At 49.2% G+C, this 18,484-nt stretch overlaps 1 protein-coding gene and 1 long non-coding RNA gene across 3 annotated transcripts in view; one reads left to right on the top strand and one right to left on the bottom strand.

The window, feature by feature from the left end:
• TCF20 (transcription factor 20) overlaps positions 1 to 18,484 on the bottom strand; it is a 110,196-nt gene that overhangs the window by 46,784 nt on the left and 44,928 nt on the right. For both annotated transcript variants that reach the window (XM_086712123.1, XM_086712124.1), the window contains exon 2: positions 1,558 to 7,254. In XM_086712123.1, the coding sequence (XP_086568249.1) occupies positions 1,558 to 7,254 (5,697 nt within the window). The remainder of the gene's footprint in view (positions 1 to 1,557; positions 7,255 to 18,484) is intronic.
• Positions 3,624 to 7,551, top strand: LOC147578856 (uncharacterized). Its single transcript, XR_015253261.1, has 2 exons — positions 3,624 to 3,750; positions 6,365 to 7,551. It is a non-coding gene; the product is annotated as an uncharacterized LOC147578856 (long non-coding RNA).

Here is an 18,484-nt window from a genome sequence, read left to right as displayed (position 1 = left end):
ACAAGGACATGAAGAATGGGAGAGGAAACAAACACATGAGAGATGTCCCAATTTCCAGACGCTGGAAATCGAACAAAGAGGGTGCGAGCCAACGGTCTGAGAGGCACAGAGACGAACGAGTGCAGCGGGGGAGCCACTAGAATGCCAGCCACTGTGGCACAGAGCCTGGAAAGGCACAGGCGTCTCAGAAAGTGGGGCCAGCAACCAGGTCGTTGGCTCAAAATTTTAAGAGGAGTTAGGCCTCTAACCCAACCCAATTCAAGCAGTCAATGGTCCACCTCCCAGAAGGATATCTGGAAAAGAGAAGTTTCTTGAGAGTATCAGAAATAAAGATAAATAAATCTTTATTTAGAGCTGAAGAGAGTGTGGAGAAATTAGAACAAAAAGGCAGAGAGAGAGAGAGAGAGAGAGAGAGAGAGAGAGAGAGAGAGAACCCAGTAGAGAAAAGGCAAAGCCGGAGGATTAACTCAAGAGGTACAATACCTAACTGACAGGATTCTGGAAAGAACAGAGAAAAGAGAAGGAAGGAAAGTATCCAAGAAACAACACACAACAAACTTCCTCAACTGGAAGGCAGGAGTTTACAGTCAGCAAGGGCTGACACAGTGAGTGAAGAGACCCACCCCAAGGGCAACTGAGAAGATCCTCAAACCTTCCAGAGGAGGAAGGCAGCACACACACTAAAGACTGAATCATAACAGCTCCTGTCCCTCAACTGCAGCACTAGAAGCTAGAGGACAAGTCAGGAGTCAGGACTTGAAGGCAGTGAGAGAAAATTATTCCAAATCTAGAATTCTATACCCAGCCAAACCTCGATTAAGCAAGAGGATGGGATAAAGACATGTTTTTGCATAAGACAAGATCTCAGAGTATTTACCTCCCACCACCCTTCTCAGCAAACTCCTAAGGGATGATGATGTCCCGTGCGAGCTGAGGGCGCAGGCTAAGAAAGGCGAAGACATGGGGTTGAGGAAACAGCGTTCACTGGAGGAAAGAAGTGAGTGATAATGACGACGAATGCCCCAGGACAACAGTTACCAAACAGTCCTAAACAGTAAATACCCTGACTGTCAGGTTTGGGTCAGGGAGATGTGGTCCAAGGAAAGCCATAAAAACATGAATTAATAATTCTAGAGAAATGGAAGAGTTTTAGAAGAAAGGAAATATAACCGTGGTATACTTCATAAGCGTTACAGAGTCAGATGTTGAAAAACGGGGGAAAAGGATCCGTGAATAACACAGATAGCGGTAAAAGCTTATTGTTTACAAACAGGACACTGGCAGAGGAGTGGGCGGTCGGGTTCGAGGAGGGGTGTGTTCTGGTAAGCGGTGCCACACCGACGTGACTTTGTAACCCAGGGACCCTTCTTACTGATAAAACAGACGTTAAACAAATCTTCCAAATTACTTCATTCTCTGTCCATCGTTTGAGCCTAGGGGCTTTAATCTGGAGGAATTACCATGCGATACAGAACAACAGGGCTGGAACAAGCGAAGGCGGAAGGAACCGCGCAGAAGGGACAGAAAGAGCAAGCTGGGAAGGGGCTTTGCACTCACCATTTCTCTGGCTATTTCCAGCGCCTCCTGCAGGCCATAGAGCCTGCCGCACACCAGGTAGATTCCGTTGGCCCAGAGAATACAACCCTCATGGACCCAAAATTCATTGCTGTCAAGAGGTAGTTCAGGGATTTGTAACTCCAGCTCGGGACCACCTTCGGAAGTGGTGGGCACGGAGGGCTTTGAGTCCAAAACGGTCTTTTCGCCGCCGCCCTCGGTGGTTGCTTTCTTACAAGGGAGCCCCCTGGACAGGGACCGAGGGCCCCCGCCACAGTCTTCCGAGCGGTGTCGCCGCTTAAACCTGGGGTGGGCGGCCAGGCTCCTCTGCTCCTTCTGCTGCTGCTCTTCCTCCTCCTCAGTGTCCGTCTTGGAGCCGTTGGACGCGCTTTTGTGCCGTACCTTAACCTTGCTCTGCATTTCCGTGGCCCTCTTGGGCGGCGGATTCTTCGGGAGAGTGGCTGCATAATCTTGGGGATAAAAGGGTCCAAAGAGGTCGCCCATGTTCCGGTAACTGGCCCACTTGCCACACAGACAGCAAACCAGGTGCCCCATAACAGAAGACTCTGTCACGACGGGGCCCTGCAGCATGAAGGACGAAGCCGGGAGCACCTTGCTTTCAGTGCTGCTGGGTGGCGGGGTCAGAGACCTCTGACCCTTCCGACCCCTCACCAATTTGGTCTGTTCTTCTTCTTCAGCATTGATGATTGTACACACGGCTCCAAGTTCACACTTATTTACTACATGGATATAAGGGAAAAAAGACTTGTTCTTGGCGTCGGTTTTATCCAGTGGCTGGGTGGCATACTTTAGTTTGATCTCAGGTTCTTGGGGTTCCACGATGGGAACCGCCTGTTTGGTTTTCCGCTTCCTTGGCTGGGCCCCAGGCTTCCTTCTCTCCCGCCTTTGCCTCTGCTTTTTTGGCTTTGGCTCTCCATCTGCAGAAGCTTCTGGTATCTGAGGGGGCTGAGGGGGTGGAGGTGGTGGCTGCTGTTTCTTCTGCTTGTTCACACTACCGATGGGTCTCCCCTTCTTCTTTCCTGACGGGAAGTACCCCTTCGGGGGGAAACCCTCTTGTTTGGGGGAAATCGTCACTGTATCGCTCTCCTTGTCTTCAGCCTTGGGGTTTGCCTCAGGGGCCGACACGCCCGCTGGAGGTACATTCTTTGCGTCAGAAAAGATTAAAGGCGCAGTCCCACCAAGGGAACCATCTGGTCTCCCCTGGTTACTCCCAGGCTTCTGTGAGGTGGTGGACGTCATGGTGCCAGGGGGTTCCTTTCCAGCGGTGACCGTGTCTGGGTGTGTTTCGGTCTTCACTTTGTCGTCCCCACTGCCACGCCACTCCTCGGAAGACCTCGCCAGGGGCTTTTCTACGTTCAAGTCCTGGCTTGTGGGACAGACTAGGTCAGATACCAGCTCACCTTTTCTCTTCTCCATCTCGGCGTCCGGAACAGCCACACTCCCACCTTCGGGAGGGCCACTCTTCAAAGACAGTATGTCATCGAGAGTAACCGTGTCTCCCCCGGCCTCCGCACTGTTCGAGGATGCACTCCTCCTAATATTTGGGGACGTGATCTTCTGAACTATAGCCTCCAGTTTCAACCCCCGTCCTTTCCGAGGGGGCAGTATTTTGGTCTTAGCAGGGCTTGTGAGGGTGACGGCAGGGCAGTTCCTGCTATCTGGACTTGGAAGGTCCTTGGAGGATTCTCTCTTAGGGACAGACTTGACATCCTGACTGTGAGAAAGATGCGCATAGGAATTGAATGCTCGATCGGCGCCTTCTTTTGGTGGGTGAAGGAGGCGCCCTTTATCTTCGGTGTTACTGTTTTTCACATCTTGTGACTGCCTCTTGCTGGGGATGGGAGAGATAAAGGAACGCACCCGCCTCCGCATGATTAAGGGGTTTTGAGAAGAATGATCCTCTTGGCCTGGAAGCCTGAGCATAACATTGCCGGGTTTGGATGACTGTGCGGTCTCGGCGAGCCCGTGCCCATCGGCCTCATGGGGGGGTCCGTACCTTTTCTGATTGGACATTCCCGGAGGGCCGCTGCTTTTGGCTGGAGAAGTCTGTCGGGAAAGATCCCAACAAGATTCTTGTTGTAGCTTCTGGGAGCCATGCTTCAATTCAATGCCTTTGTTAGACAGACCGTCACTAGACATGAGGCAGCGCCCGCCTTCCTGAGCGCTGGGGTCGTGGTAAGTCCCCATTGGTGGGCCATACATCATACCGTCTTTGTCGTTTTTCAGGGGGCTCCGCACCCTGTCGAGAAACTGCTGCTGCCTCGGGCTCTTCCGTGGTCCCTCCTGCCTGTGCTGTGCCGCAGAGATTACTCCCTGAGCAGAGCTGCTGCTCCAGTCTTTGTATTCCTCTTGTTGCTGTTGGTACATCTGTCTCTTATAATGGAGCTGAGAATTCAAGCCTGCGTTGGGGTCCCCATAAGCATGAGCCCGCGTATTTGTGTGGTAAGCGGAGGCCAGGCTTTCTGAGTTGGGAGAGAAGGGAGCGTGTAAAGAAGTCCGGTTGGCCCTCTCCGAGAAGGTCATGTGTGGGTTCATGTGATGAGGGTCTCCCCCTGGGCCTCTGCTCCTCCCAGGAGACATCTTCAGTTTTTCTGAGAAGTCATGATATTGCGAAGGGGACCGACCCCTCATGCCCTCCCGACCACCGACTCTGCCAGGGACCCGCCGCATTGGCGTGGGTCTGCTGTCCTGTGGGCCATAGTCTGAGATGGAATCGTGGGCTGCTCCAGGGCTGGCATTGCCGCGGTAAGACTCGTGCTTGATGCTAGCAGGATGGCAGTGGTCTCCGGATTTCTTGTTGTTGAAACTAGCTTGAGATTTGGGTGGTTCAAAGTCTTCTTCTTTTATCTGCCCGCTCTGGGATTTCAGCTTTGTTTCCATGGATACCAACCCACCCGGAAGAATGACCGACTGACTTAAACTTGGATTGAGCCGTTCACTCCTTGCAAGTCTGGCGTCAGCACCCATGTGTCCCAGTGAGTGAGCCCCCGGGTCCCTGACAATCTGTCTTAGTGGAGAAATATCACAGATCACTGATCTTCTTTCAGAGAGGGAACCCCCGGGCTCATGAGCCGATGACTGGGGCTCTATTTCAAACTTTCTGGGAATCGGATAGTCAGCCAAATTGATCTGTTTCATCTCAGGAGCCGTGCCGCTTGACTTCCTCTCCCAGGGGCCCCAGTGCGGGTTTTCTAGTAGGGACCCAATGCTTTTGTTCAAAAGGCCCCTGCTAGCCAATTCATTGGTTTGACTGACCAAGACATTAGGCCTCGTGGCTCCTTCCAGGCCACCAGCCATGCCCTGATGCTCCTGAGTGCTCCTAGAATATCTCCTGTCAGGGTGGTGGTGGTAGCCCTGAAGCACTTCCTGCAGGAGGCTAGGGAACTTCTCATTTCTACCCTTTCGCTCCCCGTGGCCAGTGAAATCACCCTTATCTTGTCCCGTAGGATACTGAGGAAAGCTACTGACGTTTCTTGGCACAGCCGACCCGAAACTATCTTTGTAACTGTAGCGCAGGCTTCCAGGAGATTTGCTGGGCTCACTTCTGCCTATAAAACCAGGGCCCACCGTGGAGTGCCCGCTCTGGCCATTTCCCTCTCCATTGTGGTTCGAGTTATTATCTCCATTCTTGTTTCCTTTGCTCCCTCCCCCCGGGGGCTCTGGCTGTGGAACTGATGGGTGACTGGTCTCCTTTGCCCCACCAGTGCTGGGTGGCCTTTGAGTGACTGCAGGATCATCCTCTTGGGAGCTTTTATCTTGCCCACCAGGCTTTTCTACCCGACTTGTCATAGCTTCCCGGGAGACAATCACCCCAACCGTCTTCTCATTGACTTTTGGGTTGCCCTCGGAGGACAATGGTGTGTCCTTAGCGCCTGGCGAGGCAGCCTCTTCTCCGGCTGCAGGACTGGCATTGAGTCTGGGGGCTTCGTTCTGAGTGCCTTGCGCTGGTGAGGAGCCAGCTTTCTCGGAGGCTCCGCCCTTGTAGGTGGTGTCGGAGCTGGTGCTCTGGCCACTTAACTGCCTCACACGCTCGCCTTGATCCTCAGAGCTGCTGGAGCAGCCTCCGTCCAGCGACTCTGCCATGGGGGACTTCAGTTGTTCTTCAGGCTGTGAGGAGCCTTCGGAGTTTGTGCAGCTGTCTGCTTTCTTAGAAGACGAGGAGGGCCTCTTGGAGGTCTTCTTCTGAGGTGTCAGGGCATCAGAAAGTAGCATGTGCTGAACGGTATTAGGAAGATTGGCCACTTGAGTACTCAGGGCGCTCAAACTACTCAGCCCAGGATCTGTCAGTCGCTTTTCTGGCACTCCTTCTAGTCCAAACCCTTTGAAGCCTGCAGCATGAGAATTAGGGCTGGGCATCATTGAGGGGGTCGGGCTGAGCTGGGGCATTAACTGTAAAATTCTGTTTCTGGAACCCATGGGCACACTGCCTTGCCCGCACTGGAGGCTCTCCCCACTCTGCATCAGAGGAGACGGGGTGGAGCTACAGCTCGGAGACTGAACCACTGAGGCCGCGGGGGAGGGGTTCGAGATGGGGCTGAAGTTCTGGTGGAACTGCATGGGGGACCTCACAGGAACCTCGGGCTGGCTGTACTGGCCCACCTGGCCCTGCAGGGGCAGCTTGGTGGCAGCGTTGGCGTACTGCATCACATGCTGAGGGGGGTGCTGCTGTGCCTGCTGCGCCTGCTGCTGCGGCTGCTGCTGCGGCTGCTGCGTCCCTGGTGGAATCTTTGCCTGTTCAAAATTCTTCATAGATTGAGGCTGATAGCTGTAATTTGATTGTGTCCCATAGGCCTGTGCATTAGAACCCACGCCGTGTCCTTCATACTGGGATCCGGCGTTCACGCTGTAACCGCCGTCGTAGCTCTGTCCCGACTGGCTGAAACGCTGTGGCGAAGGGAAGGAGGAGGAGGAGGAGGCAGCAGAAGACTGGTAGTGTTGGCCGAACTGACCCACTCGGAGCTGGTACCCGGCAGCAGAGGACGGCAGAGCTGAGGGCCGCTGCATCGGCTGCAGATGGGACGAACCGGACGCCGGCTGGCCAGTGGCTTGCGGCAGAGGCTGATGGGACTGGTAAAGCTGTTGTCTCAACTGCTGTACCTGCTGCTGCTGCTGCTGCTGCTGCTGCTGGCTGGAGGCCTGCTGCTGGTACTGAGCACTCCCTGGAGAGAAGGGCCCCGTGTAATCCTGCTGATAATGAGACACACCACCAAGGGCAGAGTGCTGTGCTTGAAACTGGCCCACGTGACCCTCGCTCCCATACTGATTGCCAAAGCTGCTCCCCTGGGGGGGTCCGTAGCTCTGCACAGGCCCCGAAGGCCTTCGTTGAGGCGGCTGCGGGGTTCCCGACGTCACGGGGTCTTTGCTGCCCGCCATGTAGTAAAAGTCTCCAGCCTCCTTCCTGAAACCCTGGTAGCCCTGGTGGCCAGAGGTTTCGCTAGCCATCGCTGCCGCAGCCGCCGTTCCTCGTCGCCCACCGCCGCCGCCGCCGCCGCTGCCACCACTGCCGCCACCTGCACCCCCAAAATTCTGGAACATCTGGGCCTGACGAGGGCTGAACTCTTCTATCCGGGATGAGCCGTGTACCTCCTGCGGGTAGCTCTGTTGGTCTCCGTGGTAACTGCTTTGCTCCCGGAAGGACTGCATACTGTTCAGCAGCACGGCAGCAGGCCAACAGCCCTCCTGGAAATGGAAGAGGAGACAGGAAAATATCAGACACGCATCTCCTCCGTACAAAGAAAATCAAGTCTAGATGATGGAGGGGATACAATCATTCAGACGCCCAGATGAAGGGGACTGGGCTGAATCTCATCTCCTTTGATTTCTTATCCTATCCCTTTCTGAAAATGCAAATAAGTGGGGAAATGGCCTCAGGAGTGAGGCAGAAGCCTGTGGCAGCATGAAAAGAAACAGTCTGGATAAATACAAATTTAATACAGAAAAAAACCTCATAATTAAATAAATGAGCCCCCAACATTCTATCGGGCTAAAATATGGGGCTGTGCTATTACTATTAATAAAAAAAAAAAAAAAAAAAAAAAACAGCAATTTTTAAGTAAGTCTTCCAGTTACAGTGGGGGAGTATGAGGAAAAAAACTTTCATTTATTTGCTTTCGTTATTATTTGTCTGATCGCTGAACTGAGTCTCAAATAATGATGAGGCAGTCACTCCACTGGCTGTCCCACCCTCCCCAACTTTGAGCAACAGAACTCAGTCTCATGTCCAAATGGATGCTATTGCAGGTTTCCTGTAATTACTGACTGGTGACCCCAGGACACTCAACTCTGATCAGTGTATGGATCCCCTGATTGCTGCAGTCATTCCTCACAAACTTAGGGCTTAACCTCTTTCTTGACAAGCAATTGTGTGCAAGGCACTCCTCCTTTCAGCCATCTGTCCTTAACTCCCAGGGACAAAGGACTAGGCAGCATAAGCCAAAGCAGCAGTGACTTTTCTTCCAGATTCTTTTTGCAGGTCTGCAAGAAGTTCCAGCACCTCTAACACCCACACAGATTTTTATTTGCCAATCTAGTATTCACAGAGTTATAACTGGCCATTACTGTGAAGCAGGAAATTGAAACAGTCACTTTGGAAGACAGTACAAAATATAGAGGAAAATAAAAATTCATCAGCTAGGACCTAGACTCTTCTCAAAGTCATCCGATTGGGTCAACAGCTTGCATTACCTTTGCTGATGTAATTAGCATGTAATGTACTACTCTTCTTAGTCAATCAAGAGAGGATCTTATTTTTTTGCTTTTTGCCTGGGCCTGTCTACTTCTCAGGGTTAGCTGAGTAAAACAAGGTCAAAGAGCTCCAAAACTCTTTAAAATCAGTTACTTAAAGGGGCGCCTGGGTGGCTCAGTCGGTTGAGCGGCTGACTTCGGCTCAGGTCACGATCTCGCGGTCCGTGAGTTCGAGCCCCGCGTCGGGCTCTGTGCTGACAGCTCAGAGCCTGGAGCCCGTTTCAGATTCTGTGTCTCCCTCTCTCTCTGACCCTCCCCTGTTCATGCTCTGTCTCTCTCTGTCTCAAAAATAAATAAACGTTAAAAAAAAAAAAAAAATTAAAAAAAAATAAAATAAAATCAGTTACTTAAAGAAGTTGTGAGGGGCACCTGGGTGGCTCAGTCAGTTAAGCGTCCGACTGGCTCAGGTCATTTGTGGGTCTGAGCCCGGCGTCGGGCTCTGTGCTGACAGCTCAGAGCCTGGAGGCTGCTTCAGATTCAGTGTCTCCCTCTCTACCCCTTCCCTGATCGTGTTCTGTCTGTCTCTCTCTCTCAGAAATAAACATTTTTTTTAAATTAAAAAAAGTTGTGAAACACATCTAAGTTAGGGTAAGTGAGGGCAAAGTTTTCTTACAATGGCTTATTAAGCTAGTTTCTTCTTCTTAGTTCCTGCTCAGGGAGCTGACAATAATGCTGCTAGCAGGTAAGTCAGCAATCCTTTTCAAAGTTAAGCTGGAGTTCGCATCTCCAAGCCCTAAGGGGGGGGGGGGGGGGCGGGCTCGACTTGCCATCTCATTCAAGTGAAGCTGCTGGGGGGGGGGTCCCTGTCTCCACCCCATTAACTCTCTGACCTCCTCCCCTGCTCTGGTCCTGTGGTATCCTGCTTTGGGGACCATCAAAGGCATTTCTACAGAGGAATTTTGCTCTGCCTGCGATGCGCTTCCCCTGTAGACGCATGGCTTGCCCCTCTTAACTTCCTTCCAGTCTCTGGGCAAAAGGCCAACTGACCGGTAAGGCCTTCCCTGGCCATCCTATTAAGAACAGCTAACTCCACAGCCGAGGCTGGGCTTTCCCGATCTCCCTCCCCAGCACTTATTTCCCAACAGACACAGATGTGCTACTTGGGTACTAGTCATCTCTCCCCCCCACTAGAATGTAAACTTCCTAAAGGGCAGACTTGTCCCTTGCTGTAATCTTCATGTCATTAAAGAGCACACGGCAGGGGCGCCTGGGTGGCGCAGTCGGTTAGGCGTCCGACTTCAGCCAGGTCACGATCTCGCGGTCCGTGAGTTCGAGCCCCGCGTCGGGCTCTGGGCTGATGGCTCAGAGCCTGGAGCCTGTTTCCGATTCTGTGTCTCCCTCTCTCTCTGCCCCTCCCCCGTTCATGCTCTGTCTCTCTCTGTCCCAAAAATAAATAAATGTTGGAAAAAAAAAAAAAGAGCACACGGCAGGCGTTCCGTGAACCAGTAAACGGTGGAAGAACTAGGCTTTAGAGAACTAGGCTAGAACGTACCTACTCAGAGGTGGTAGCGTGGCGGGGAGATGAGAGAGTGGCAGGATGAGAAAACAGAATGTGATCAATCTAAAAGCAGAGCTGGAGGGTGCCGAACATCCTGCAATCCTGTAAAATCCTCCAGGCCCAGTCCCAAGGAGGGAACACCCAACTTGAGTCCACAAGAGAGCCGTGAGGAGGCTTTGGAGAGTAAACGTGGGTCAGAGCTGAAGATGGTCAGTAACTCCAAACTCAGAAAGCTGGCCCACTTCTTCCCGAAATATCTTAAGTCTAAAATAGCTAGACGAGTGTCTACTACTTTGATATTAAGCTTGATTATATAATCACATGACCCAAAGTCATCTTTAAACATTCAAGTACAAATAATCTCAGAATCTAAAGGAAACCGCTTCTCATCATCTTCAAACTCCTGCAACAGACTGCTCTTTTCTGTGTTCCTGTGAATCTGCTGCTGGGCAACAGACAATAGCTTACTGTAGTGTTCGCTACAGTACCAGCCCCTCCCACGCACCGTCACTAACCCTCACAGCACGGACACCCTCATTTTACAGATGAGGACACCAAAGCACAGAGCTCACAAGGCTCCTGAGCAGCAGGCCCTCTCGGGCCACGTTCCTAATATTACACTACCCCGAGGATCCGTGATGCAGCCAGTGACAGGTGCCATCTGTCCTGTCAGAGATCACACATTCCAGTGTGTCCCTTCTCTGCCTCCCTCTCACAAGGACCTCCCCCATTATTTCCAGCACCGCCGAAAACATTCTGTCCACACAGGTATTTCTCCTGTTTGTGATTGTGCCTCTACCCTGGCTCTCAATGCCAGTGGCCTTCTCCAAACAATCGAAGGTGGCTGAGATGGGTTCCACTGAACAAAAAGACTAAATCTGGTAGGTTAATGAAAAGTTCTCTCAAGAGATACTCTCTCCACAAATAAATATTTTACATGCTGTTTAATTAATCCTTCTGTAAATAAAATCAGGCTTCTGAAAATCTACATGTAAATCTAAATGTCACTTGCTCCAAAGTTTTCCTTAGCAGGAGCTCCTAAGAGCTGAAGACCAGCTTAACGCTGGCCAATCCCGCCCACCGCAGGCCGGTGGCTCCCTGAGAAAACCCTATCTCCAGAGGGAAAGAGATTTGGGTACAATTCCTCAGAGGTCTTTCTCAGCCCTTCCCTGGAGCTTCCCTGTCCTGTGGGATGCCCTCCTCCTCCCTATCGTTGTAGTTCTGGTTTATGAACCAAACGAAAAAAAAAAAAATTCCCAGCCAAATACCTCCTGCAGGGTACCAGTCAAGCTAAACATTCTTAATATATATGAAGTATCCGGTCCATAAGAAAGTGAACACAAGTTCCTCTGTTTTGGGAGTTCCAAGTAAAACAAGAAGAAAACCAAGTATACCAGCAACTAAAAATGTCAGCCAGAGGGGCTCCTGGGTGGCTCAGTCAGTTAAACGGCTGACTCTTGATTGCGGCTCAGGTCATGATCCCACGGTTTGTGAGTTCAAGCCCCACGTTGGGCTCTGAACTGACAGTGTAGAGCCTGCTTGGGATTCTGTCTCTCTCCCTTTCTCTCTGCTCCTCCCCCGCTTGTTCTTTCTCTCTCTCAAAATAAATAAACTTAAAAAAAAATGTCAGCCAGAATATTTGTAACTTTAGTATCAGCCTTATAAAATAAGCTAATAGAGATCTTTCAGATGGTATCTGAAAGATACCATCCTATCATTTTAAAAATGCAAATACAGTTTTGAACATCATGATTAATACTGACAAATGCCTGAATTTCCTTGTTTGAATGAATACAGATGTGGTTAGAGAAAAACTGACACTCCAAAGGAAGCCAGTCACCCATGAGGAATTTGTAGACGCGCTCTGAAAAGGTTTGCCAATGCACCTCCCTCCCCAACTCTCCCTTTCCCTGACTTCCCCTTTTCTGGTTTTCTCCTATTTCCTAGCTTTCTGAATGGGTTCAGCGGGCCGTGGAGTGGCACTAGTGAGGTCCCAAACTCAGTGCCCTCACGTTCACAGCCCAGAGCCTGCATGCCGACCTCCACCGCAAGCACCGCTTCTGCCTGTGGCCCGCCCTCCAGCCTGTCGCAGGGCCACGAATTGCCACCTCACAGAAAAGAGCCGTGGCTTGTTTTGTCCTCCTTTCCTTGCACGTGCATCACCCCACTCCCCAATCCAGTCTTCCCCACAAAAGCCTCCAAACTGCCTTCAACACCGTCTCCTTGGAGGTCTCTCCAGGCACCTGCTTCCTTTCTCAGTTCTGGCTTAACCACTGTTGTTTCTGCCCTTTCTCCTCCCTTGCCTTGAAAAACTGCCTCAGTTCTCAGGACAAAATCACCACCTATGCTTCTAGTTATGGCCCCTGCCTGGTGGACCATTCTGCTTGCCCTGCAGCCTCCCTCCTCACCCATCTCCCCCCTACTCCAGGCCCGGAGAGGAGGCAGAGTAGGGACCCGAAGAGGTTCCGGTGCCCCCTGTGGCTTCTGGCCCAGTCTGGCTGGGACGAGGCAGGAAGAGAGTGAGGAGGGGGGATTTGTTCTCCGGGTTCCCACCCTGCAGTCACTGAGGCTGGCTGAGATGGTGCGCCAATGGCCACGCTCCATTTGGGCAACCTGAACGGCCACTTTCTCCAGGCCTCAGGAACTGCTTCCTCTTCTTGCCCTTCAGGCCTGGGAGAGTAACAACTCCTGTTATTGCTGGCCCGGAGACTCCACTTTCTCCACTGGTGTCCCCAACCCTGCTCACTCACTGTGAACAGTCCCAATCCTGCACTGTGGTCAGTTCCGTGTCATGATGACTCTCTTCTAAGCCCTCCTCTGTAGATCAGAAGCTGGGAGCTACTTTCCATAACCCCCTTTCCAGCATGGTCGCAAAGAGAAGCACAAGACAGATTTGGAAGACAGAAGAGAAAGCAGAGATTGCTACCCCAGAGGAAGTGGTGACAACAGACACAGGTGCATAGTGGCTTCCCTGTGAGCTCATGAGAACCACTCACTAAGGTACCTCGGCCCTAGATGGGCAGGAGCAGCATCTCTGACCTTCTCAACCCCAGCTGTCCTGCGGCAGTAGGATAAACCTTAATTCTTCTGTCAAAGTTCTTCAGGAGCACCTGGGTGGCTCAGGCAGTTTCAGGTCACAATCTCATGGTTTGTGAGTTCGAGCCCCACGTGGGGGTCTGTGCCGACCCAGCTCAGAGTCTGGAGCCTGCTTCGGATCTGTGTCTCCCTCTCTCTCTCTGCCCCTCCCCCATTCACACTCTGTCTCTGTCCCTCAAAAATAAATAAAAATTAAACACACACACACACACACACACACACACACACACACACTCTCTCTCTCTCTCTCTCTTCATACCTGGAACAGAAAAGCTTCCCCTCTCCTGAATGATACAATTAAATGCTCCTCAAATTACCCAGTTTGAGTATGCCATCTGTTTCCTGCAGGACCCTGACTAATATAGTTCTTCTCTTATTCCTAGGATTTCAGAGTAGATTATTATCACTTGGGGAGTGAGAGACTTCTATTTCATGCAATATGGCATACCAGAGGAACTAAAGAAATCTCCTCTCAACAAAACACCTAGAAATGTCAGAGAAAATGCACAGCCAAGCTGCAAATAAGATATGTCCAGGGTTCAAAATTGGATGGAATACCAAAAACAGAGTGGCAAGCAGGTGCTAGGCTCTGACTGCCAGGGATGGGGTAGGAAGGCGTTTGCAGCATTTATCAACCGCACCGCCACAGTTCTGATGACCATGCGGGGGTAGAAGATAAGGCCTCCAGTGGCGGGGGGTGGGGAAGAATAGTCACTTCTGCATGTAAAGACTCTGGGCAGCGTCACTTGTGGCTAAAATAATTTCTCTAAAGATGACAAAATAGATTTATTCTTAGGCCGTCACCAACTCATATTTTCAATGACAAAAACGTTCTTTCCTCAATGGACCCAACTTCCCATCCTCCGGGAAAACCACAATCAGCTCTCAGCTACCCTAAGCAAGAAGCTTTAGAATAACCCCAAACTCAACTCTTCCTTTAACCCTTTGTATTTAAGATGTCACCTAATCCTGCCACTTCTCCATTTCCTGTGTTTGTCCTTTACCTCTCCAGCCTTGTCACTGGCGCTTTCGCCTTTCTTGACGGACAAGAACACGTCCAGAAGTTCTCTTTCCCAGCACCCATCACCCGGAACAGCTTTGCTTCACCAACGTCTTGACGGTATTCCCCTCCCCACATGCCCTGAAGCCCTCTGATGTCTTCCCAACTGCATTTCTGCTCCTCTCCACCCAAACAAACCTGCTCAGTCCCGTCTAGGCCATCATGTGCTCTTCCTTTTCTGAAGCATCCCTAGGTCCAAAAATTCCTTCCTCCTTTGTCAGTCACATGGCTCTCAGAACCTAAAGAACTCCTGAAACGTGATCTTCTCTACAATTCTTCCTTAAAACAGAGAATTTGCTGGCTTTTCTCTGCTTTGTAACAACAAACATAGTGGAGTACGTTTGCCCTTAACCACTATCCAAGGCACGTGCTATTGATGTAATAACTACCATTTATTCTACGTGTCATACACTGTATGCTTTACATACATTTCAATTTACTGATGAGGAAACAAAAACAAATTATGTAATTTGCCAAAAGTCACCCTTCTAGGATAAGTTGGAGCTGATATTCTATAACTCAGTTCCAAAGTCCATGATCTTTCTGGCATTACATCACAAATTCTGTAAGGAGCACCCAAGTCCAGGTTTTTAAAAGTCCTGACCAACTTTTGTGTCAGATTTATAATACCTGCAGCAATCTCCTATTTACTGCACATCTAATACAAGTCCTGCACTGCACCAGGCGTTTTACGTAAATGTTAATGTATTTTCATCCTCACCATGCTCTAAGAAGTATTAGTGCTCCTTTTTGTAAACTGAGGCTCAGAAAAGTTCAACAAGCAAAACATTCATAGTAAACAGAGGTGAGATACGGAATGGCCACTCTCCAAACCCCACTGTACTTCTGGCAGAAGCCTGCCTTGAACCAGGAGCAAGACACTCACAAACCAGGAAGCATTTTAAAATTTGTTTATTTTTATGTTGACAGAGAGAGAGAGAGAGAGAGAGAGAGAGAAAGCGCATGTGCACAGCAGGGAAGGGGCAGAGAGAGAAGAGGAGAGAGAATCCCAAGCAGGCTCCTCGCTGTCAGCACAGAGCCTGATGTGGGGCTCGAACTCACTAACTGTGAGATCGTGACCTGAGCTGAAATCAAGAGTCAGATGCCTAACCAGCTGAGCCACCCAGGAGCCCCTGGAAAGCATTTTAAAAAGAAATCTTGAAGGGCACCCTGGGTGGCTCAGTCAGTTGAGCATCCGACTTCGGCTCAGGTCATGATCACACGGTTTGTGAGTTTGAGCCCCACACGGGGCTCTGTGCTGACACCTCAGAGCCTGAAGCCTGCTTTAGATTCTGTGTGTGTGTGTGTGTGTGTGTGTGTGTGTGTGTGTGTGTGTGTGTGTTTCTCTCTCTCTCTCTCCCCCTTCCCCGTTCACACACTATCTAAAAAAATAAACATTAAAAAAAATTTTTTTTTAAGAAATCTTGAAATTTGCTAGAACTGCACTGCTTGTATCTGGATATATCCATGCTATTTGCTTTACACATGTGCAAATGAGGGATCTTCCTAAATAGATCAATCAGGCCCAAAGACCTGCCCAATGACTTGATAATTCAAATTCTATGTCCTATTTGCAGAGGTACAGTCTAGATTTTTCCAGTGACTGATAGGTCTCAGCACAATTAGGCCTTTAGAATAAGCCAAGGTACTGACAGTGCTTGCTGACTGGCTCCCTGGCTGAGAAGCCCAGAAAGCAACTTAAGAAACCAACTCAGATGTCTGTCATCTAGAGGAAAAGAAACCCACCCAGAATGCCTAAAAAGTTTACTCTCTGAGGGTCAAAAATCTGTATTCTAATTAGTCATGTAAACTATAAAAAATATCTACTTTCAACCACAATGAAATTAATGATAATAAAATCCAGGGGCACAAATTTATAGCTATTAATTTTTCCAAAAAAAAAAAAAAATTAAGAGATGATACCCTGTCTGGTGAGGTTGGGGTGAACCTGGTACAAACAATTAACAAAAGCAGCATAAGTTTCCACAACTCTTTAAAAAAAGCAATTTGGCGGGCGCCTGGGTGGCTCAGTTGGTTGAGCTTCTGCTCAGGTCACGATCTCGCAGTCCGTGAGTTCGTGCCCCGCATCGGGCTCTGTGCTGACAGCTTGGAGCCTGGAGCCTGTTTCGGATTCTGTGTCTCCCTCTCTCTGACCCTCCCCCGTTCATGCTCTGTCTCTCTCTGTCTCAAAAATAAATAAACGTTAAAAAAAAAAATTAAAAAAAAGCAATTTGGTATTAAAAATACTAATACTTTTGACCTACTAATTCTATTTACTAGACTTTTATCTTAGGGAAATCTCAAAACAAACAATCAAACAGAAATCAAAGTACATATTCGCTCTAGCGATATCTATATGAAGAAAAGAGGCAGGGCAGGGGGAGAGTGAAGAGGAAAACTTTGCTCCGGGCTCCCACCCTGCAGTCACTGAGGCTGGCTGAGATGGCCTACCAATAAGAACCTAATTCTTTACCATTTCAAAATTATTACGCAAATTATGGTAAATCCACTTAACAAAACAGGACACACTAACTACAGTAATTGCAAAGATGCCAGCAGCACGGGAAATGCTCGTTATGTGCACAGTCCGGCGAAGAGCAGAATAATACAGGCATGTACCTCAGAGACAGTGAGGGTTCGGTTCCGATAAAGCAAGTCAAACGAATGTTCTACCCAGTGCATTTTATAAAAGTCATGTTTAGGGGTGCCTGGGTGGCTCAGTCCGTTAAGCTGCCGACTTCGGCCCAGGTCATGATCTCGCAGTCCGTGAGTTCGAGCCCCGCGTCGGGCTCTGTGCTGACAGCTCAGAGCCTGGAGCCTGTTTCAGATTCTGTGTCTCCCTCTCTCTGACCCTCCCCCCGTTCATGCTTTGTCTCTCTCTGTCTCAAAAATAAATAAACGTTAAAAAAATTTTTTTTTTAAGTCATGTTTAGGGGGCGCCTGGGTGGCTCAGTTGGTTAAGCAACCAACTCTTGATTTTAGCTCAGATCAAGATCTCACGGTTGGTGAGATGAAGCCCCGCGTGGGGCTCTGCACTGAAAGCGCAGAGTCTGCTTGGGATTCTCTCTCTCTCCCCCTCCGCCCCTCCCCCTGCATACACATTCCCTCTCTCTCTCAAAATAAATAAACTAAAAAAAAAAGTTACATTTATACTATAGTCTATTAAATACGCAATAGCATTATGTCTAAGAAAACAGTACACATACCTTAATTTGAAAATACTCTATTGTTGGGGTGCTTGGATGGCTCAGTTGGTTAAGCATCCAACTTTGGCTCAGGTCATGATCTCACGGTTTGTCGGTTTGAGCCCCATGTCAGGCTCTGTGCTCACAGCTCAGAGCCTGGAGCCCGTTTCAGATTCTGTGTCTCCCTCTCTCTCTCTCTGCCCCTACCCTGCTTGCACTCTCTCCTTTTTTCTCTCAAATATAAACATAAAAAAAAAAAAATACTTTGTTAAAAAATGCTAACCATTTTCTGAACTTTCAGTGAGTCATAATGGTGTTTTTTTTTTTTTTAAGTTTATTTATTTATTTTGAGAGAGACAGAGAGAATATCCAAGTGGGAGAGGAGCAGAGAAAGGGGGACAGAGGATCCAAGGCAGGATCTGGACTGAGAGCAGACAGCCTGACGCAGGGCTCAAACTCACAAACCACAAGATCGTGACCTGAGCCAAAGGCAGATGTTTAACTGATGAGCCACCCAGGCGCCCCTCAGCCAGTCATAATCTTGATCACCGATCACCATAACAAACAATAATAATAATAATAATAATAATAATAATAATAATAATAATGAAAACGTATGAAATATTACAGAACTGCCAAAATGTAACACAGAAACACATTGTGAAGCAAACTGTTGGAAAATGGTGCCGATTAACCTGTTTGATGCAGCATAGCCACAAACCTTCAATTTGTAAAAAAACCCAAACAACCCCCCTCCAAAAGTACACAGTATCTGCAAAGTACAATAAAATGAAGTGCAATAAAACATGGTATGCCCGTAAATTTGTTACCTGTGCTATGGTTACAGTGGTCTAGATATTAGATGTTCATTTGGCCCACAGCCAGAGAATAGTATGGCAAAATTAAAACCTTGTGACTGTTGAGGGTGGCAGAACTGTGGTTTGCATTTTCTTCCTTTTAATTTCTATTTACATTAATGCTTGCGTAGAAAATAATCACTTTAAAATTTAATTAACCTCATTTAAAAAATATACCCCTCACACTATCTCAAAAATATCTTTGCTCTATCTGCTCCTACTGACAGCAAAGCACTTCCCTGCTCATGGGGAAGAAAGGAAGGAACAGAAGACCCCACAAGTCCAGAGCAGGTTGGAGAGAGAGAGGCATTTGCCAGGCACAATCTCTGCTCTGGGAAACCTGGCACCAATACCACACATGCACCTTGGACACTGTGGCGCTCAGGCGAGTGTACATGCAAAAATAACCAGCTCTGAGCTATTTTTCTTTTCAGAATCAGGCCTAAAAACAGCCGATTTCCACTCCACA

Source organism: Puma concolor, chromosome B4 (assembly GCF_028749965.1).
Source record: "Puma concolor isolate L17-30 chromosome B4, mPumCon1.1.hap2, whole genome shotgun sequence".
NCBI lineage: Eukaryota > Metazoa > Chordata > Mammalia > Carnivora > Felidae > Puma > Puma concolor.
This window is presented reverse-complemented; position numbering and strand designations above follow the sequence as displayed.